The sequence below is a fragment of the Athene noctua genome, chromosome 4 (genome assembly GCF_965140245.1).
Source record: "Athene noctua chromosome 4, bAthNoc1.hap1.1, whole genome shotgun sequence".
NCBI lineage: Eukaryota > Metazoa > Chordata > Aves > Strigiformes > Strigidae > Athene > Athene noctua.
Genome location: NC_134040.1, coordinates 30,183,495 through 30,205,922, shown reverse-complemented (window position 1 = coordinate 30,205,922; position 22,428 = coordinate 30,183,495). Strand labels below are relative to the sequence as shown.

Below are 22,428 nucleotides of genomic sequence, written 5' to 3'. Positions count from 1 at the left end.
GTTTCTGCACTTACCTTTGACAGGCCATTAGCTGGCGCAGGTTTGCTTCCAGTAAAACATTTTTTAATCTATTCCAAATATTTCATCAGTATCTTGGACTTCTTTGGCAATGTTAGTTATTTCTAGCCTTTGCATTTTATGTTGAGCAAAATTGGCAGAATAAATCTTCACACAGCAAAGGAGGAATTAAGATGTAGATAAGGCTTTTCTCTCTCATACTAATACCATACATTCTGTCATACTCAGCTGTAGGTTTCCTTAGTTAAAGGTCAACTACCATAAACCTCTGCATGCTGACATGCAGAAAGTGCTGATGTACCACAAACCTGAGTTACTTATGACTTAAATATCAGAACTACTATCAGTTCAATTTCTTATTACTTTTCTCATGTTACTTTTTTGATGTAAATTTTCTTGGTGCTTTAGGTTCTTCTGCACTGAAATCTGAGCTTCAGTTTTGTCTGTGATCACTTTTATGAGAAATCTTCTGTACATTCCATCACATTAGTAAGATGGATGTCCAAATTCCATGTCAAAATGTTAATTCAGAAAGTTAAAGTTGTTTTATTGCTCTCTTTAAAAGTAGGAATAGTCTCATGAACATTATGGGTTCCAATAGCAGGTAAAATTTTATCAATAAATATCAGGATATTGTTTAATAAATACTGAGAACATAATTAGTGATGTTCCAACAGTCTCCTGAAGCAGTATTTATATTATATCACATCCAGCTTTTATCATATCAGTTATTTTTATAACCTGCAGAAATGTCTAAAGTGCCTTCCTGTTTTAAATATGGTCACAAAATTCAAACTGTAAGAAGAAAAACCAGAGTAGTTATAAAGCCAGTGGAAGTAAGTGGCAAAGCTCCAATATGCAACAGAATAGGGCCTAAATTATTTCCTTGAAGTCACAAAACATCTTGAAGCAGAGAGGTAATAAAACATGTCAAAACACTAAAGCACTGTACATCAAGCATCCTATACACTTTTCCAATTCTGGCATTTTACATATACTCTTTTAGAATACACAGTTCCACTTGTTAGAAGCAATCTTGAGTGGTATCTCACGAGAAACGTACTTAAAAGTATACAGTCTTTCAATCATTACTTATGAAAATAGAGTTTTAATTTCAGATGCTGGTCTTCCACAGTACTTACCCGTGCAAAGTCAAATGCGTATCTATAAATAAGTTTAAAATTGGTAGGCTCATTTAATAAGGATCTCAAGTAATCCAGAGAATTTCTCAATTTTTCTGTAGTATCACATCTACAAGAAAAGTACAAAGTGAATTTAGAGTATGCATTCTTACGCAGATGTCTGGCGCTTTAAAGAATCTCTAACATGTATCCCCATCAATCCATTGAAAACACATCACTCCGTACAAAGGCATGTTTATGAGTCTGTCTGCATAAAATGACTTGATTAAACCCACAGTGTGAAATGGATTTAGACAAAATAGTGAAGTCTTACTCTAATACTCTGATAAAAATTTGTTTGGCTTTGTAGAAAATTCACTCTCCAACAGATTAAACTAAGAGCTTGTCTACACATGGCAAACAGCCAAACCTCAGCAGTGAAACAATACATCTATAGTTTTGCTGAAACTACAGGACCTCCTACACAATTTTAGTGACGCTGTTCTGGAAAAAGTAAAACTCAAGTTTTGTGATTATTCAACTACATTTATGTTAATTATGCCATGAAGATAAGCTCTCAACTGGAGAAAGCAACTCTCAGAGAGAACATGACAATACAAAGTCACAGAAGTAGTTTTTATTATTTAGCATTTTAAACTACACATTTAACATTTTAAACTAACATACCAGTATCTGACAGGCCCAATCCAGTGACAAAGATAGATGTCCTCTGGGACAGAAAATGTCAAACCTCATCACGTTTCTGTTTTCTTGAGACTGCAGACATTTTATACAACTGTATTTAAACACGCAGCTGTCAGGTTTCAAGTTGTCTCTAAGTGGCCATATCACCATAAACATAATCAAAAATCTATGGCTTCTACTCCACAGTAGAGCCCTCTGCTTTAGCTGTCATGAGTCAAAACATCAAAATGTGTTTTTTCTTTAAAAATGGACTTACTATAACAAAGTTAAGTTTTTCAAGGCACTTACTGTAGTGATGTCATTCCTTTTAACCACTCTTGTAATGTAAAGTAGCCCATGTTTTGTGCATCCAATTTCCATGCTAGTACAAGCATAACTACCTGTTTTAAAGGGGAAAAAAAAACCCACGAACTGAAAAGAATTAACAAAAAGCTCCATGTATTTTTCAAATAACTACTGTTTAGTAGACTACAAATGCTTTACTCTTACAAATGGGATGTTCAGATCTTTGCTACACTATTTTAAAAGTTAAAAACCCTGCAAGTGACAAACTTGTACATAGTCCAAAGAGAAGGTAACAGTGCAAAGATACAGTGAACATCCATCCAAGTTACCAGTAGCCACCTTTCTTCAACATAGCATGCACAGTCATCTAGTGAGCAGTGCAATGAGGAGTATGAGTTGGTGCAAAAGCTACAGAAAAGGTTTCCGAAAACAACAAAAAAAATTTTAAGTACCAATTTGACGACAAGGTACATTTGACATTTGTTAAACTCTCATCTAGACGAACATCAGTTGCAATCTATAAGCTCCGAAATCCAATTATTCCAAAGCTAATAATGATTCCACCTGAATCCAGCTACCCCAGGGTATTGTCAGCCTACCTGATTTTGCAGGTAGTGTGATTCATTTACATGCAGTGTAATTCAAATAGATGTTATGTAAAGCTAGGTGAATTAAACACACATCAAAATAGAGATGGATACATAAATACTTCAGTTTTGCCCAAATGGAAACAGAGTCCTTTTCACATCTCACACAGAAGACTGAAGCAATGAAAAACTGAGATGAAGTGATACCATAAGATTACTATCTTATTCAGGAACTTAGGGAACCACTTTTGATATATACATGGAAAAACTTGCAGGACACCTGACCCTGCACAATAGAAGAAAAGAATAACCACGTCATTTAAATTTGCAATTCAGCCATTAACTAGCTAATGTTAGTGCATTTAAAATGCAAAAATTAGGCACTAGGAAAAATCCTGTAAAAGGCACACCTATTCCTTTTAAAATTGTATTTAATTCTACATAAACATATAAAATATATATGTAACTATATATATTTCTTATTTGCATTTTGAAATGGCATAATGGGAGACATCAATATTGCTCACAGTATTTGAAATCCCTTCCTCTCCTAGAAAATCCAAAGAAAACACTACTTCGTAATTTTGTAGTTGCTACATTAAATCTTCAGTGTTGTCTCTGTTTCAGAAAAGACAACCACCAGCTTTTTTTTTTTTTTTCCTTTTTTTTAAAAATCTCTTTCTTTTTTTGGGTGGGAGATAGGGAGTGAAAGAGAAGGGGTGGCAGCAAAGACAAATTGAGTTTTTACAGGTTGACAGTTTGGGGTTTAAATAAAAGCAAGTTGTGTCCAAATGTGTATATAAAACTCCCTGGTTTGTATTTAATTTCTTTTAAAACTCCCGAGAATTTTTTAATTATTGATGGAAAAATAAGGGATGTAGGACTGGCTCATGTACATCATAACAGGTTAGGCTCTTCTGAATGGACTTTGAACTTACATTTTCTGGTTCAACTCCAATGTCTTCACAAAATTTCTCCATACCTTCTGGCCCTACGATGTCATCAGTGCCTGCAAACAAAATGCATTTTACTTATCTCTGAAAACTAAAACTGTCTGACATTTACAGCACAAAAGAAATGCAATCATACAGTACAACCTGAATTTTCATGCAGGTTTTTTCTGTTTGTTTTGACATGCAATAAATATTTCCACACATACTATCAGTACACTTAAATCTTTATTTCACCTTTGGAAACAGACAGAAAAACTGCAGTACAGTTTTTCATTCCTGCCAATATCCTTTACCCATTTACTGAGATAATTTTGGAAGATCTTTAAGAATGCACTTAAGACTAGCAGAACATCCATGTAATACTACCACAGTTAAATGAGAGGGCAATGGTTAGTGTAACTCATTTCTTGGCTTGAAACTCTGTTATCACAAGACCTTATCATATAAAAACGTGATCCATAGCTATACAGCATACAACGTTATTATTCCCAGGTTCTCATTCCTTATTGTCTCATACTATAATGTTATCTACAAAAAAGAGCCTAAAATAAAAACCTCATGCTCATGTTTATTTGTATTGCTATACCATGGCCACATATTATCTGAATTTTGGTAACTGCAAGGGCAAGGAAGACTTGAATTATGGATATTTCTTTGCCAACTTAAAAGGAAAAAAAGATTCAAAACACAGATGCTATTAAAATGCACTACTATTAAAACAAGCTGTTAAATCAAGGTATTTGCAACTTCTACAATATTCTAATGAAAAAATTATATAGGCATTAAGAATTGTACTGTGCAATTCTGTTTTTTTGAAGTACATATTAAGTATTTGGACTATTTTGTTAGAATTATTTTACGGTTAAAAGGGCCCATTTCAGAAAAAAAGCAGAGGCTGAAATGCCTACTTTCATCCAATATACAGATCACATGTGCCAGAAAAAAAGGTTTTATAAAGGGAAGATCAATCTATGTTTTATTATTAGATGACCTACTATTCTGGACAAATGTATTAAAAGAGTTATAATTATATCTTCTCATTACATCCTCTCACAGTTCTCTGAATGTACACAACAGTCTTTAGAAAGACTAATTCTGTCATGTAAAGACAGACTAGGGAAAAAAAAAAATCATGCAGTGTCAACTGTCTGCATATATAAAGGAGAAGACTTATGAAGCAAGCACACAATAGAGATTATTCTTTGAAAATTCATTTTTTAGAATGTTACTCAATACTGTAAACAGAATCATACTCTACTTTTCTGTTTTATCTTGGTATATGCATCCAATGGAAACCTGAAAACTTCTTTCATACACAGCCTTCCTTTTATCCCTTCTTTCCATTCTTAACAAAAATGAGTTATCCCTGTTGCTAGAGTTTAAAAAAAATAAAATAAAGCTGGTCAGAAAGGCAGAGAATATAACAGGTTAGATTTGGCTTGAATTTGTCTGAATCTCCTCTCAGACTGCCACAGACAAGTGAGATCTCAAAGTATTTAATTTAGTTTATAAAATATGTTTCTTATAATAAAATTATATTATGCCAAATTAAGTCAGTCTTTGTTACACCTAAGAAGTAGACAAAACAGAACAAGCCGTAAGCAACATTATCCAAGACAGCATCAGAGAACTACAAGATGACCTTATTTTCTTTGTCAATCACCTATTTCATTTCCTTTTGGTCTTTACAGTCATGAGATCATTTTTCCCCATACTTCCAGTTCTCCCCTTCAGAAAATCACATGTAAAAAAAATGAATACAATGACCAACTTCACAGTTAAAGAATCATCCTTTGAGACTGCAGCTCATAGTTAACAAACCTAGAAGTAATGCCTGAAGAAAACTCTCATACACATGAGCAAGAATAAATAATTCAGTCTACCTTCCCTATACCTTGTGATGGACACCTATATAAAGACAAGACTAGTACAGGATACTTGAATTGATTCACTACATTGCTTGAAATCATTAACACTGGATTGAGCAGGAACAAAACTAATGTGACGACCTCCCCCACCAGTTTTGGGGTTTGTTTTTAAATGAAAGACACACTTCTCCTGAAGCATAATTCTGCACTATTCAGCACTAACGTGGCAGATGACAGAACTTCTAAAGCCAGAGAGGTAACAATATTTTGAACAGAAGTACAGCTTTAACTATAGATTCGAATAGTAAAGTATAAATGTTCCAAAATAAGTTACAAACCTTGTGTTCTTTTCATAGAATAGAGACAAAGACAAAATTGCCCCTAGAACTCTGCCAACTTAACACTACACAGAAGACAAGAAAAGCTTCTTTAACACTTTTACAAAAAAAAACCTTTATATTCAGTCTTGAAAAAGCTCAGTTAATGCAATTTTTATATACCAATGTAGATTAAATTTTTATTAGGAGGAAATTTGCATTTCTCCCTTACCTGCATATTCATAGAACCATTCTAAGCATCTCTTACTTGAAAAGACTTCTTCCTCTGCTTTTATTCTAGTCGAATCATATTTTCTATACATACTTAAAAAAAGAAAGAGAAGCAAGTAATTAATTAATCAATTTTTTAAAAGCAATCTTTTAGTCAGCAGCCACTGCAAGCAGCAACTGGTTTTGCCTTTCATGAACCAGTTTACCCAACATTCTATCCTCATATCCAGTTATTTGGGACACTGCTTAACAGAGTAAGAAATCACTGAATCTAAATACTGCATTTGCTCGGTCTGTCACACTTCAACTGATTCAGAATCATTATCCACGTACATGAACTTTCTTTACAACAAATACAGACTAGTTCAAATTCAACCCCAAACTGTTCTCTGTAAGTTCAAGTAAGAGACTTGTGCATGCCATTAGTCACCACAGTCAACTGATAGGCTGCAACTTAGCTCTGGGTCTAAACCCAGAGTAATTCCCTGTCACCGTCAACACAAGTTCTACTTGTAGATGCACACATACTTTGTGCACTCTGAACTGTTAACTAAGGAGAACTTCACATACTCTTTTTGCTTCCTCAAAAAAATCCTATAAAAGGCATAAAGGCCAAAATAGACATGACCCACACTTACATTATTCTAAAGCCAGTAAGTCAGTAGCACAAAAGAATGACAGAGAACAGGTTACAGGTCCTCACTGACAGTAACTCAAGAAACTTCAATCATCACAGGGTACAGTTAGCTGAAAAGCTAGACCCATAGCACCCCTTTCCCCCAGAGATGACTGGCAAAGTAATGCCTGCCTTCAACAAGAAGCATAAGGAATTTTAACTATAGTATTGTTTCCCGAATGAAATACAAGTCTCCTGAATTTATTATCTGAAACACCTAAAGCATGGAAGGCATAGCAGAAGTTGATCAGATACTCCACCCTGTTTAGACTTTCCTGAAACAGAGATAGTATAGTATCATTTGTGCCTGTTATAGGAATGAAACTCAGCAGTCCAAGTAGTTGTTCACTGATGCATACGCATTCTCTGATCCATTTCCATGACTCTCAAGTAGCTTGGGCTCATAAAGGCTGAAAAAAGCCAAGCAATAAATGGCTTAGACCAGAGAAGGTAGCCAAGAAGAGCTCTGTAAGTGTTCCAAGCATGCAGCCCTTCCTCTTACAGTGTCAAGCCCTGCTGGGGGAGGACAACAAAGTGGGTAACGGGTTCAAGAAGAATTCTGAAACAACCTAATGAAATTAATTTGGAGTTGATTTCATCACCATTTCGTCCTCTAGAAAGACATATAAAAGATGTCTATACTTATGAGCTTAGAGTATACTGATCCCACTACCCTCCACCTAGCTCAGCTATCAGCTATGAGGAACTGTAATTAAAAGTTAACAGCATACAGATAATTCTGACAGTAATTCAAAGAACTACTTCATGTCTATTATCATAGTTCCTTTAAAGCAGCTAACCATTACAGAAAGAATACTAGCCAGAAAAAAATTATAAATAGCTAATTGGAAGACAAATACAAATAAGGCTCTTAAGAAATTTCAAGATGGAAAGAAAACACTGTATTGAAACACACTGATCTGCAACAAAGTGAAACAATGCAGAAAAATGCCAGCCATATGTCTCAGAAACACTTATATTCATATACCCATAAGTTGTAGGGGTTTTTTTTTTTTCATTTTCATTCTGAAAACACTTCTTTCTATTTTAATTACCTACTTTGTGTAAGTTTTCTGCAGTTGCAAAGAAACAGGCTGACAGCACTGTAAGAACACAAGTAAGCCAGAAGGTATGTCAGAGTTGGAATAATTATTTTTTTTAAAAACAAGTCCAATAACATTCTCACACGTGCAGAATAAACTGTGATTATGAAAGACCTATCCATTATTTTTTAGACTATTCTGAATTCAGAGAAATAAAAAACAGTATTGAGACAAAGAAAGAAGGCATTCTGCCACTTTGGCAAAAGTCTAATTATTCATTATCTCCTTTTTTGTAGCAAACAAACGTGACAAACACCAACTGGAATACCAAGTTGAAAACCGATTCTAGCAGGAACTATTCAACATCTTTATTCTATTCTATTTACTCAAAAAGTCTGTAAGAGCACTGCTGGGACCTAGGACATACATGGTTCCCAAAGACAGACATTCATCACAAGACTCAATGTTTTTTCTTACAAATGGATGATAACCAAGAGCCTTGCCCTGCTTGTTCATGTAATTAAACAACACATTAGCTGTCAGTCTGTGAACAGTGGATTTGGGAAGGAACCCGCAAGAAACAAATTTATTGACAGAGCTCTAGGTCATTCAGGTATTTCAGAAAAAGGATTCCTCCATCTACAAGTGGCAGAGCTAAATACTGTAGCTTGAACCAAGACACCAGTGACAGCACTATGTGTAAGAGAAATAGTGAACCACAACAGAAAAAAATAGCCCTTTTACACATTAACTGAATCTACACTTAGCAACTTCTTATAGGACTGATATGGCACTGAAAGTCATTCTTTGTGCTTAAGACTAAGGTCATTGTTTAGGAACTGCAGGAAACAACAATATTCATTAGTAAATCCATGTGCCAAACATATAGCTAAGCAACTCCAAACAAAATGCTCTGGCCTCAAACTTACTGATCAAAAAGCTCAGTGTCTGACCACTGGAGTTTGATTTTTAGGAAACCAGAACTGATTACAGATCTTCCAACCTGTGCAAGTAAGAGAAATTACTTCACAAATTCCAAAAATAAAATCAGAAAGGATATAATCTTGAGCTATCCCAGTCTCTGCTACCAGCTAATGACCCAGACATGCATTAAAAGTGCAGGTACACCCTATCACATTTGTAATGATAACAGACTACGCACAGCCACAAGTGTAAAACCATACAACAAAAATCGCTGGATGAATCTCAGATACCTTTCTCTCAGCCTAAAGGAACTAACAGCAGATGACATATTCTGCAAGACAAGGATTCCTTGAAAAGGAATACAACAGAAACAAGTAACACCAATGCAGACCCAGAACTGGTGTTCTCTCATGTATAAAGATGAAGCCTGTTCTCTCCCTGCTTACTCCAAACACCAAATGAATTTATTCCCCCAGTCTAGGCAAACCAGCTTGTTCTATTAGCAAGAGACTCCTAATCCCTGAAGTGCTTCGTGAAGCAAGATGAGCAGGGAGATACAAGTCAAGTAGACAAGTATCTGAGATTACAGCCTAGGACAACTTGGTGCAGTTATCCCAGCAAGCTCAAGATGGGAGCACAGGGTAAAGGTAATGCCAAAGACTGCATCCTCTTAACTATCACTAGTACAGATGTGATTGTCTCGAGAACTGTATGTGCAGAGGAGAAAAACACAAACTGCCAGAGACGTCTGGCATCCATTTTGTATCTTAAAATATTTCTCATATCTTTGGAATTTCTCTGTACATACTGCAGAATGGTATGCCTTGTCTTTGTGCTAAGGAGTGTGTCTTGCTATGCAGACAAGTACAAACTGCCACAGTGCACAGGGTAGATACTGGAATACTTGGGAAGCACCAAACATGTACTGAACAGATGTGAGTTTCAAACAGCAAGTCCTCAACATCTCACAGCTTCCTCAAGATAACCTGCACCAGTACCTTCACAAAGATGCCCAATCATTATGCTGACCATGTTACAGTTTGGTAATTTGATTATACACTGATGGTCTGTAAGAGGAACCTGCAGTTTCAGTCACCAGAAGTGAAAGTACATATTGCTTAGAGTCCAGAGGAGAAAACAAAGAAAGTAGGGCAGGGAGAGGAGTAAAAACCCACAGGCACCTTCCATAAAGGAAGGGGCAACGAGTATACCCAGTTCTTTTGGTACCAGAATTTGTACCACTGTCAGACAATGCTGACACTGGAAGAGTATTTCTAAGGGGCGTTTTCTCCATCATCAGAGCTAGAAAGGTGCGTGAAGAACTTCTTCCCAGAGTGTCTGCTATACCTATCACCACTGCACAACAACAAACTCCAAGTCTTTGAGTTTAAAATTACCCTTCCATTTCTGAACCCTGACATGCAGCCCATCAGGAACAGCACAGAAAAAAAAAAAAATTACCTATGGGCAAAGTATACATTTGTCTCTCATCTGAGACATACATGAAGCTACAATGACTCAAAAAATCATCACTTGAAAAAAGTTTAGCATGACACTGTCAGTGTCAGGACAGTGACAGCACACTTCAAAAAATGTTTTCTTTGTATTATAACCAATAACCCCTTAAGGACCATTTAGCTTTTTCTTTTTTATTATCTCTTTCTACCAAGTAGAGAGAAGAAAGAATGTGGGACAGGGCATGGAAAAAGCATTATGAAATTAAGCTGCCTAAATTTTATTAAAGTGGTATCAACTACTTAACCACATTTAAATGAAGTTATTCTTACAGAAATGCTTGCACCTCCAACATGACCTAATAGCTGACTCCTAAAACCCATTTTTAAACTTGTATTTGAAATATTCTTACAAGCTAGGGAATTGTAATATCCCTGCAATAAAGATGAGACAATGTAGTTTATAACTGGAAGTGCTATAGGTAGATGTAAGCAAACTAAAAAAGCTGCGTGTCTAGGCCTTTCAATGTTTCTTTAAATACACCATTATCCATATTTTTACAGATTGTTTTCCTCCACTCATAACTGATTTGGTGGAAAAGCAAAAGCATGTATATTCCATCCCACTATTACGGGGCAACTAGGCAAGTCATTGTAAGAGTACATGGTCACTGCCAGCAAAAAGAACAAGGTCACAGTAGTTCTCTCCAATCTACTGCAGCCTTCAAACTTCAAACTGGGTACTCCTGCTCTAAGCATGCTTCATTTGTACTGTAATCTGTTAGAGCTCCACCTTTGACAATTTTGGGCTGTGAGGCTCCAGAATATTCAAACTGAGACCAGTGAAAACACGGAGTTTAGGTCACAAAAAATTCTCTTGATTGTGGCAGCTGGTAATAGCTCATTTAAGGAGAGGAAAAAAAATTAAAAAAAAAAAAAGGTACAAATTATTATGGTAAATCAAAAGTTAACCCCTCATGGAAGATTTACAGCCTGCTTATTTCAGATGGTTGGTATTTACCAAATGAAAACATTATGAAACTTACAAACAGTAACTTTGCTTCTACGTAACCAGAACTTATTCAAAACTTTTACCTCCTTTTGTTTGAACTTCCAACTGAGTAACTAATTGCTTTCAGATTACATTCTGAAAGATGCAAACTTTTGATTGAAAATGTCTCCTACTACTTCCATTAACTCTAACTTAAAATTTTGGCTGAAAATTTTCACCAATGCAGCACAATGAAAGTACTTTTATAAAACCTTACCTATTCATTCAGAATTATGATTTTAGCAATAGTTTCATAAATACTGTAGTAGAAAAAAGGGGGGTGGGGGCAGAAGAAAGATATTCTATGATTTCAAAGCATGACAGACTGTCTAAAGCAACCCTCAGGACAAGTTTACTTGACTGGTAAGTTTTATGAATGACTATGCCTTATCTCTCCCTATTTAAAGGCTTAGTAAACTTTTAAATTAATGCTTTGAACTTCACCAGGCTTACTTAAGGAGCAGTATGTGTAACAGTATACATGCTGACAGTCACTTGTTCAGTTTAAGCTTTTTCAGAACTATTAAGCAAAGTTCACTGAAAAGGTGTAGAAACAGAGAAAATTATACCTGTGCATACTTGAAAATCTCTACTTCAAGGAATAAGGTCTAAAGAGCTATGACAGTTGGTAACACAGGCCGTCTGCATGGAGTAGGACTAAACCAGTTAGTAAATGACAACAGAACAAAAAAATTCTCAATGCTAAAGCTTCTGAAAACCTCCAAGATTAGTACACTCCCATGTTATTTTCCCATGTTAATAATAGTGTGTTGACTGTGTTTTCAAAATTTATGTTTCTCCACTATAGACTGTGGATCTTATTACTCAATAAAGAAAATCTATTTTTCATCTTAATAGGCCCTTATGTGGTCCATACACATCCAGGATAAATTAGACTCTAGACCTAATTGCTTGAAAATAGAACTTTCAGGGAAGCAGATAAATATTCCTAGTTTTCATCCTTCTAAGGTCCAAATATCCATTACTGTAAGACTTTTGCCCTCAGCATGATTCTGGAATAAGGAGTAGAGTTATTTTTTAAAGAAGACTATCAGAAAGAAGAAAAGCCATTATGTTATACAGATCATTTTTCCCTAAGAAAAAGCCAGTATTTGGGTAGAGACTGTGTATATACAGCATTAGGTAACTACACAGTGAGGACTATATTCTTATCTAGCAAGTATCTTTACATCAAACTTGCTTCATCTTTCCTAAGATCCTTAACACAGTGATGGAAAAGCAATGTACAGAAAATTTATTTTTAACTCCAATTTGAGAATACCCTACCCTGTGAGAGTTTTAAGTACAAAGAAGACTGTAATACTGAGAGGAAAACACAAACTAAGTCTTCAAGTCATTATGTTCTGGTGAGGACGTGCTAAACTGCCTACTTCTGACAGCTATTCTTTAAGACAGGATAAATCTTACTGTGATCCAAAAATGAATACACTAAGTTATTTCATTATACATCATCTGGTATAAAAATTCCCTCCTACTGAAACACTGTGTTCAAGGTGACATTATGAACATTAATTAAAGAATTCAAGCTCTTATAATGTAAGGGTGGGATGTAAAAGAACATGTTTGGAATCCTTGTTTTCCAGAATCAGTCTATACATGAGATCAGCATTTCCAAATAAATTCACAAATAACTAGATTTGTTCCTGTAAATGCTTTTCTTCAATAGCCAGTGTCATTATTCCACTAATCCTTCCAAGATGAGGCTGTATCCCTAACAGCCTGGAACTGAGGGTGAAGGCTACTGCAAGCTCCCTGGTATCAGACGTGTTTAAACTGATGAGTTTAAGAGCCTTTAGAAATCATCTTCTCTTTCAGCAGAGCTCTGCTGAAATAAACTTTCTGGAAATAATACATATCTCAAAAATATTACCATCATAACCGAAGAGATTATAGGAACACACCACAAATAATGAAGACTGCAAATATCACCCAACAAAACTATCCATGTAAGGATTAAAAAAAAAAAATTTCCTTTGTATGGACAGACCAGGAGGAATCATCAACATCTGGACTCTGCTGCGATAACATGGTTAACAATGACACTTCTTTGATAATCTTCAGACTACTATAGAGTATTTTTTCACTGAAAGCAAACAGGAGACTTGCAATTACTGAATTTACTTATTAATGTTGCCCCTATAAGTTTGCCACTATAACTGAGAAACATACAAAACTTACATCATTCCATAAGCATCTGAAGTGACATATCATCTCTCTTATGAAATACAGTCCCTTCTGGAGAGCACACATTGTATTTTTTCATTGAAAGTAGACATTCAAGAACAGACACTGACTACCTTTTTTGCTTAATACAGAATCCACACAGGCTAATGTCCCTTGAAGGCTTATCCTAAGTTACTAGTACACAGCTTCTAGAAAGTCTGCCTCTGAAACAGAAGCAATGGTAAAGAGCTGGGCCTAGAAGTCCCTTATTCCATAAACTGGTACTGCACTAGGCATACTGGTTTTACTGTATACCACATTCTCTGCATACAATGGAAGAGAAAATGGCTTTGCATTAACTACGTCTGCTACAGTACACTGCTGTAGAGGTTCCTGATTTCAGATTGACTTCTGCTTGACAAACTGAGATGTCTGACCTCTAAACACCAAACGTGACAAGCATGAGCTCCACCTGACAAACAAGCATGGAAGTAGAAGAGAGCTTGCTCTTTGTCTAGCTTTTCACAGACAGTTACAGGGTCATAAGCCAAATTTGAAAAAAGCCTTCCCTGAAAGAGAGGTCCAAGACTGAGCTGAATGTTCAGCAAATGATCTCATATTGCCAGTCATGCTGAAATAAAAATTGTTTTCTTGAAGACCAAAAAAAAAATGAACTTATACACTGGGAAGCAAGAAAAGACTAAAAACCTTTAGAAGTTAAGGAAGAAGACAAAAATTGGAACCACATCAGAGAATAATATTGCCCTGTGGCCCACAGCTGGCAGATCTGGTTTCACCTCTACTTCTAAAAGCAGACTGAGGTCTTCCTTTTAAAAAAGCCTTATATGGCAGTAGAATGAGGACTAGATCCATTAGTTATAAACTGAAAGGGAGATATAAAAAAAAATCCTTCAAATTATGCTTTCAAAAAGCTCTTAGAAATTATTATATATGTACTACTGATAAACTAAGAAATCAGTTTCTCATCATTTTCTTATTTGAATTACACAAATCAGTATCTCTTATTTAAAGACAACCTTATTTTATAAGGGTTTGGGGTTGTTTTGTTTTACCATCAGAAGTAGACTTGAATTTTGTGAACCTGTCTACTTACAATCCTAGAAACATTCTATCCTCATTCTGCTTCCATATTATATGCATATCTTAGAATAAGCTGTAATGCTCTTTATCAACTATTTAGCTTTTATTATTTCTGAAAAGCAGCAAATATATTAAGAAAATGTACTGGTTTTTTGTTCTTGCTAGTGTTACGCATGCAATGAAAGAGAGAGTTGAAATCTCTTTCTTCTGCATCAACAGATCATTTAATAAATTCCAGTGCAGCTACAGTTGTGCAACCCTATTAAACACAATGGAGTTATAGAGGCATAAGCAGAGGCTTAATTTGTCTACCAGCATTTTTCTTACTCATGCTGGAGAATAAAAAGGAAAACACCCAGACTGATTTCAGGCTGACAGTTAGGAGAGAAGTGCATCTTTTTACCTTCCTGTAGATACTTGTTATGGAAGCCTATGTTTTCTGAGTCACCAGTAATACATGAATGTAATAGAGCTCAAATTCTACTGAATGATGAAGTGGCAACCAAACTTTCTGGCTCTATACATCACTCTTCAACATCAGGACAGTCCTGCACCTATCATGCAGGAGTGTACTTGTAGATGTGAAAGTAGCGCGCATAAATAGCTACTATCTTGCGTACAAGGAGCACATTCAATGGTTTCTAAATGACTGAGGATGACTGAACATACACATACTGGAAATCCAATGCTTGCAGAAGTCTCAGCTACTCAACACCTATGTCAAAAGAATACACTGCTCGTGCACAGTTATAACCCGCTTTTGCTTCTGTCGCCCAGAGGGAAGCTGAGCAGCACTACCTCAGTCACCACTCCACCACTGGCTATCACCTTGACTGGGCCATCTTCACCTTTCCCTTACATATCAGCATCAGATCACAACATTACAGAGGGAGACTAGCAGGACTTGAAGTAAGAGCTGAGTAGGCTACAACTACGTTCATTTTTCTGACTGGCTGTAGATTGAGAATGCCCAATCCAGATCTTATGCACGTATACAGGAAGGTATTACTGTATCTCTTAGAAGCTGTTCTGAACAAACAAGTGTGTTTTGACAGCTGGCAAACCAAAACAAGAAGAAGTTCCCTACAAGCTTCTTGTACAACTAGAAAAAGGTGAGATGCAAACTGATCCTAGACGTGTTTATCAATATCCCACAGTTCAATCACAGGCTATGGTTCCACACTGAGAAACCAAGCAAATTTGAACACCATTTCCATTAGTATTTAAAAACATGATCATATCAGCTATTCAACTTTAGATATTCCATCAGTCTTAGCTCATGGTAAGATGACATACCCATCATGTCTACTTTTCTTAGCAGATAAATCATCTCCTGCTGCAGGTCTCCTCTTTTTCCTTGGAGGCATCACTTTACTAAAGCAGTCTGATGAACTGCAAGACCGGAGACTTCCTACAGAGGGAATTAAAAACACCAGTACAAGAAATGAAACTGTTGCAGACCAGATAAACTGCGTCCACTAATAGGCATATTACAAAGGGAAGGAAAGGGAGGAAGTTAGTGGATTTAAAAATTACAAAATAAATGGTCTCCTTTCAAATAAGCAAAATCCATCTCACTTTTACATGGTGTTCTATGACCATATTTCAGTTAAGGCCAAAAGTAATATACCAAAATGTACAGTAGGGCTAAATGCTAGTTCAGCCTAACAGAAGTCAAGAACTGAGACTATCCTGAAGAAGTATTTAAGTCCTCAAAAAGGCATCCTAATTTTTACTCATTTATTCAAATCAGAACTTAAGAGTTTTCATTACTTTCTGAAACACAGATGTGACTAATAAACTAGAGCACCTACCTCTAGAAAACAGGACCTTTTTAATTTTTAAGCCCCAAATTTTTTATGATACAGAGAGTAAGGGGTAGGAAAGGTTTTGTTTGTTCGTTCTTTGTTTTTGTTTTTGTTTTTTTTTCTTTTCTTTCTTGGAGGTGGGGGCAGGGGCACAGGGGCAGAGACATTCAGCAACCACTAGGGGAATAAATAAGCGGCTGGCTGTATCACTTGGACTGGATAGTTCTCAAAGAATGAAGGTCCCCAAGTAGGAAACAGCCAATTCAAGACACTGATACCAATCAAGTGGCAGTCTTTCCCTCCCCTTCTCTCAGCTATATACTCCTATGTATGTCTCTGGTGACTCTTCAGTGTGCCAATCCAGCTCACCAAACCTGTAGATAATTAACCCAAGCAAAAAAAGAATAACAACTTTCTGTACATTAGCACAAGAAAGAGCACAGGACCAGCCCTTTTGACCACAGCGAGTCATTAAATTGCTTTTGCTGTCTCATGAAAACGGTAGGCTAACACTCCAGGCAAAATTCTGTCCTACTTTCATATACTGAAGATCACGTGGTCACCTGAGAAAGGTGTGTGTAAGTGCAGCTCAAAGAGCTATCAAAGCTCTAAGTGTTACGTAGAGAATTTTAAAAGGAAAGGAAGAGAGAGTGGTGAGGTATAAAAATCCAGACACAAAGCAATGCCAAAGAAATTTGCAAGTAAATATGAAGAACTCCAGCATGCCTAAGCTACCTTCTCTTAGGTTCAACAGCATCCCAAGTTTAGCTATGCTTTATTAAGATGCTCACAAAATCTTTTGTTTTAAATCACAGCACAGAAGCAAGCAATAAAACTCTGACCACTTTTTGACATCAAGGGAGGAGACTGAAATCAGAGGCCCAATTCCCAACAAATACTAACAGCAATCTTTTGCTTACCTATTCTTCGTATCTTTGAAAGTCTCTCTCCTGTTATAGGAGAAACACATGTAAGGAATCTTACAGCCTCACCGGCTTTGCTACATGTACTTTATTTTAAAACATGCACTGAAACTATGCATATGAAAGTACGGATTTTTCTAGTATTAGGCAAGATGTTCAAACCAGTTTTTACATCAAGAGGAACTAACTTGGGTTTCAACTAATCAAGCTTTCGCACTTCTTTGGTCTTACCTTTATATTCATTTCTATTAAGAAAATTAATCCCTCTAGTTCAAAAAATACTCTCTCCAATTAAAAAATTCTTCTTCTGTATTCCTTTTTTCCTTCCCCCTCATTCTCCCATGAAGCTCCCCCACTCTAGCACCCTTTCAGGAAAGTACTGCCATATCTATACTATCTTTTAGAAATAAAGTTTTAAGAGTATTGTAAATTAAAATTATAATTTAACTAGTTATCAAAAAACTTCCAAGCATCATACTCCATAAACTACTATCACATGAAAAATCACAATGGCTGTGTCAGAAGAATATACTTCTAGAAGCACAAAAGGAAAAAGAACAGTATTTCTGTTACAAAAGGAAAAGAACAGTATTTCTTCTCCTCACCAATATCAGATATATTTGAAACAGGTAAACCAGAGACCATCAAAAACTCACAGTATGCCCAGATTAAAGAACCTAAGGAACCTGACCTGTTGAATGTCATTTGTTCCATCTGATTATGCCTGCAAATTAACGATATCGCAAAATTGTATTCCCGTAAGTTATTGAAAGTGTGATGCTTCATGGCTTTTTAGATCAAGTTCCTAAATTCTCTGCAAAGTATTTTTTGCAAGCCTACACAAACTCAAGATGACAGCAGATCTTAACAGATGGCTAGAGACAGCCAACAGACTCAGACACACACTAAACTTAATAAATGAAAATGTGTGCTAATGAACACCTTATTTTGGAAAATATGTATGTACTTGAGTACAACCTGTAGCTATCTCATTCCTTTGAGTTTCCTTTGGTTTTAAATGTCTGTTTTTTAAAAAATCTGTTTATGATGGCCACAGGCACTGGATGCTGGTAAAATGCAAGAAAATCCACCCCACCCCACCAGGTTTGTCCAGTTTATAGAATCACAGAATGGTTTGGTTTGGCAGGGATCTTAAAGATCATCTAGTTCCAACCTCCATGCCATGGGGGTTATTTGATTGGGAACAGAAATATGCAAAGCCTCTGTGACATGAGAAACATAGCAAAAGATGAAAATAAAATAAAGTAAAACAGTTATAGAAAAGGCAAATAATCTTGTCAGATCTGCAACCCCATACAAACCAAAGAATTTAACCCAAGAATTCCTGCTTGAAGTCTTTTCCTCATTAAATGATAGAACATTTTTAGGAATATCACTGAACTTGTTTTAAAGGCTTAAATTGATAATAGAATTCACAATAACCCAATTTCTCTAGGGACTCATATGAAAAACTTGCACCCTTTCCTGGTTTGAATGTATTCTGTTGCAGCTCTCAAACTGACAGAAAAGGGAAGAAAAGAGATAGCTCAGAAGTTGGTAAGTGGCTACTAAGTGCACATGTACACCCCACTCAAACACACACAGAGACACCAGGTGGACAAACACACTGTACATGCTTTCAGAGATTTGACATCTTAATAACTGATGTTTGGAACAAGTCTTCACTATGTTTTAACTGCTGAATGTTCTCTAAACTACTAAAAAACACCGTATGTTACTTTCAAATTATTTCCTTTTATTACTAGATCAGAACACTGAATTTGAAGGGCAGTTACAATTTCCCTGTAACAAACTCTGAAAGTTAAACCAGCAAAGTATTTCTATCTTTTATTTCCATCTACAGTTAAAAACTATCAGAGTTTGGGGTTTTTCCGCTTTAAATTCTTGTGATTTCTTATTTTACAGTATAGCTCACTAAGTAGCATCAATATTAACCTTTCCTATACAAAGATTTATAATTCTACATGTATTTTCTAGGTATAGCCTTTCACAACTCATTTCACTTCTCAAAGGTCTGATCATCTGCAAACAAACATGCAGCTCCCTCCAACTTCATGCAAAGTTTGACAGGAACTTTACTTACCGAGTGCAGCTTCTCTGATGTGATTATCTTCAAAGTTTCTTACTCCTGGGTCTCAAATCAAGATTGGCAGAACCCTCCTAGTTCTCACTGTTTTTTTGACACTTGAAGCTAGCATTTGCAAGGTAGAGCCTCCAAATGGCTGCTGAATAGGCCACCATCAGCCAAAAGCCTGCCGAGTATAAATGTTGTTTGCCAAACATTCTATTCAGTACTTCCAAATTTGCAGGAGACAATTTGCAGGGGACAAAGCTACCAAAGGGAAGTATCAACTCAAGAGCTAAAATTCACCCTACGGAATTTAAAACAACATGCACAATAATCACCACAAGGGAGGAACACTCCTAGAATAGCAACAAAACCAGAACAAACACAAAATCAAAAACAGAGGTCAATAAATAATAATTCTACAAGCTGTGTACCTACAGAAGTGATTTACACACATGTAATTTTCACCTTCTCTCTAGATAATGCCTGTGAATAATCCTGCTCTTCTGATGCTTAAGTAGAGGGATGTTTCAAAGGAAAAATAATTAGAAACTGTGAATGCTGAGGCAATTGGAAAGATAGAGCTGCTCACTTAATGATGCAACAAGACCACCACAAGCACAGTTAACAACCATAATTTTTCAGATACAAGATGAGAAAACTAAGATACTCATCAAAACACCAAACAGCTTGCAATCTTGTTGTAAAAGGAAAAATTATCTTGTCTATCTTGAATTCCACACTACAGAATTGCTTTGGACTCAAGAGGGCTTTCTTCTCTAAAACAACAAAAAATAGTAGAGGCAAAAGTAATTTACACACACACAAAAGCTTCAGGAACAGCAGTGAAGCCTTGCTTTTGATGAAGACATGACCTCGTTCTTTAAAACAAGCCAGGTGAAAACAGGAAGTGTACTTTTACTTTTAAAGACATTGTAGTCTGGATAGGTAATTAAGTCACAATTTAATAACCAAATTATGACTTTAAGCTATTAACAAGTTGCTGGATTTGTAGTTATGACATTAAAACAATTATTACTTAAAATTCTAAAGTTTTCCAAGTTAATGCAAATACACACTAGAAGAAAAAGAAATTGTTTACAGAATCTGAATGCTTGCTTTTCTTACCCCTGTGAACAGCTGAAAAGGCAAAAGCCCATGACACACTCACAGCCTACCTTATTTTTTCAGATATATATGCACACTAAATGCTAACACATTTTATGAGACTGTAATTATTATAGGTGACTGGAATTTTCAAGTGAGGTCCATCTTCACTCACAAATCACTGAAGGAATTTTGAAACTACCACTCTCTAGCTCTTACACATTTAGGAACTGTTTCCAGAAAAGAAAAGTGGCTAATACTTAGAAAAGACATAATTTGCTTAAAATTAATTTAGATGTCCAGTACATTCACTGATTGCCCAGAAACAACCGCTTTGAAATAAATGTAGTATGTATTAAAAGCTCATTATAAATATTAACCTAAAATTGAAATACTCAGATTTTTTTAAATAGCTTTTAGAAATCTCAACTAAATTAATATATGCATTAGGTCATTCCAAAAGCAGGGCCCATGATGTAATAACATTAACCAGGATAGTTATGTCAGAAAACTGCGAGTGTCCATATAAAGCAGTTCATCAAAACCAGTAACACGCTCAAACATCTTCCAATAGAGATGAGAGTTCTGAGGCTAATTTCTTATACTGACCTCTATGACAGAGGTGCTAGGAAAGAGATAAGACCAATTCCAAATACCTTAAGCACACCTAGACTCAATGATCAATTAGTGACAGAAGGGTACTACCTCAAAGCTTCACAAGAGCTTTTTGTGATCAGAAGTAAACAAAGATTATGGAGTGTACTTTCATACATTAAATCAGTATGCATGTGTTTGAGCACCTGGATCACAAAGGGAAAAATTCCAACTCTCCATCAGGATACGGGAGTGGACATCAGTTCTAACATATGGACAATAAAACCTCTGACTGTCTTGAACTACCTACCTCAACCTCTTTTGCAGAGGTTTTTCAGGTATACAATCAGCTAATTTCAAGTATCAAATCACTAACCATGCTGAAGGAAAAATATTTGATAGAAGTCTTTTGTGGCTAAGTTAATATAGTTCAACTATGAAAGAAAGTCACCTGTCACAGCATGGAAGAGGATACATAAGCCCTAAGTGAGCTCTGTCTGATCCCAACAATGCAGTCCTATGCATCTCTTCTCATTGCTCGAGGCTAAGAGTGTGCTAGATTTATAAATGTGTCCCAGAAATCTCCAGGAGAAGCTGACAGCTCTCTCCGCTTTCTTAAGCACTCAAGGTAACATCAGCAAACACAGCCAGCACCTAAGGATAGACAAAACCTTTAAGACAGATGGTAGAATAGATATGGTCAGTTTTAAAGAACAGTTCTGCTGAGTGATCAGGGCTTGAAGCCAGTAAGTTATTTTCCTTCCTCCTTAGGTATCACGCCTGAAACACAGAAAGGAAGGAAGAGAAAGAAATCAAGGAAGAAGCCAGCTCATAAATAACAAGCGCAGATTAAAGTAACAAATGTTGCAAGATATCAAGTCAGAAAAGCACAACTGTTGATGATGAATCAAGAATGGCAGCAAACTAGTACCAGGTATCAGAGATGAAGGCCTCAAAAAATTATGACATTTTATTGAACCGAAAGCAGTTTAGGACTCATAAATAGCCCTTAGACACTGACTGAACACCTGCACAAGAAACAGGAACAACCTGAATCAAAACCACTCAAGAAAAAAGCTGGATTGTTTGGAGCACATCATTTAAACTCGGTCACAGGCATCGCAATAGCCACAAGAGGTCTTGCTTCTGCTCTGTTCTCACTAATGTTCTTTCAAGAGTCAAAACACTGTAAGAACATGGATATTCTGCTAGTCTAATGGTTTGAGTCCAAGGAGTGAGAGAAAATTTTCAGAGAGTCTTCTAAAGTACTTACACTAAGAAATAGCAAAATGACAGATACTGCTGAAACCTGTGCGAGTCCTTCACAAATGGGTAAATTAAAAGAACAACTATTTTGAAGAGAACTTTAAAAAATCCTGGCACTTGTTT

At 36.1% G+C, this 22,428-nt stretch overlaps 1 protein-coding gene across 8 annotated transcripts in view; it reads right to left on the bottom strand.

Moving 5' to 3' along the window:
• The window catches only part of DCUN1D4 (defective in cullin neddylation 1 domain containing 4), a 47,759-nt gene that overhangs the window by 7,085 nt on the left and 18,246 nt on the right, over positions 1-22,428 (bottom strand). Inside the window, exons 3-11 of one of the 8 annotated variants that reach the window (XM_074904792.1) lie at positions 21,491-21,693; positions 19,807-20,117; positions 19,354-19,522; positions 17,247-17,276; positions 15,815-15,929; positions 6,087-6,178; positions 3,655-3,725; positions 2,133-2,224; positions 1,161-1,269 (exon numbers count right to left, since the gene is read on the bottom strand). In XM_074904792.1, coding sequence (XP_074760893.1) covers positions 1,161-1,269; positions 2,133-2,224; positions 3,655-3,725; positions 6,087-6,178; positions 15,815-15,885 — 435 coding nt within the window. In that variant the 5' untranslated portion in view covers positions 15,886-15,929; positions 17,247-17,276; positions 19,354-19,522; positions 19,807-20,117; positions 21,491-21,693. Of the gene's footprint in view, positions 1-1,160; positions 1,270-2,132; positions 2,225-3,654; positions 3,726-6,086; positions 6,179-15,814; positions 15,930-17,246; positions 17,277-19,353; positions 19,523-19,806; positions 20,118-21,490; positions 21,694-22,428 lie in introns of those variants that run through there. The other 7 variants (XM_074904793.1, XM_074904794.1, XM_074904795.1 and 4 more) reach the window with 7 other exon arrangements.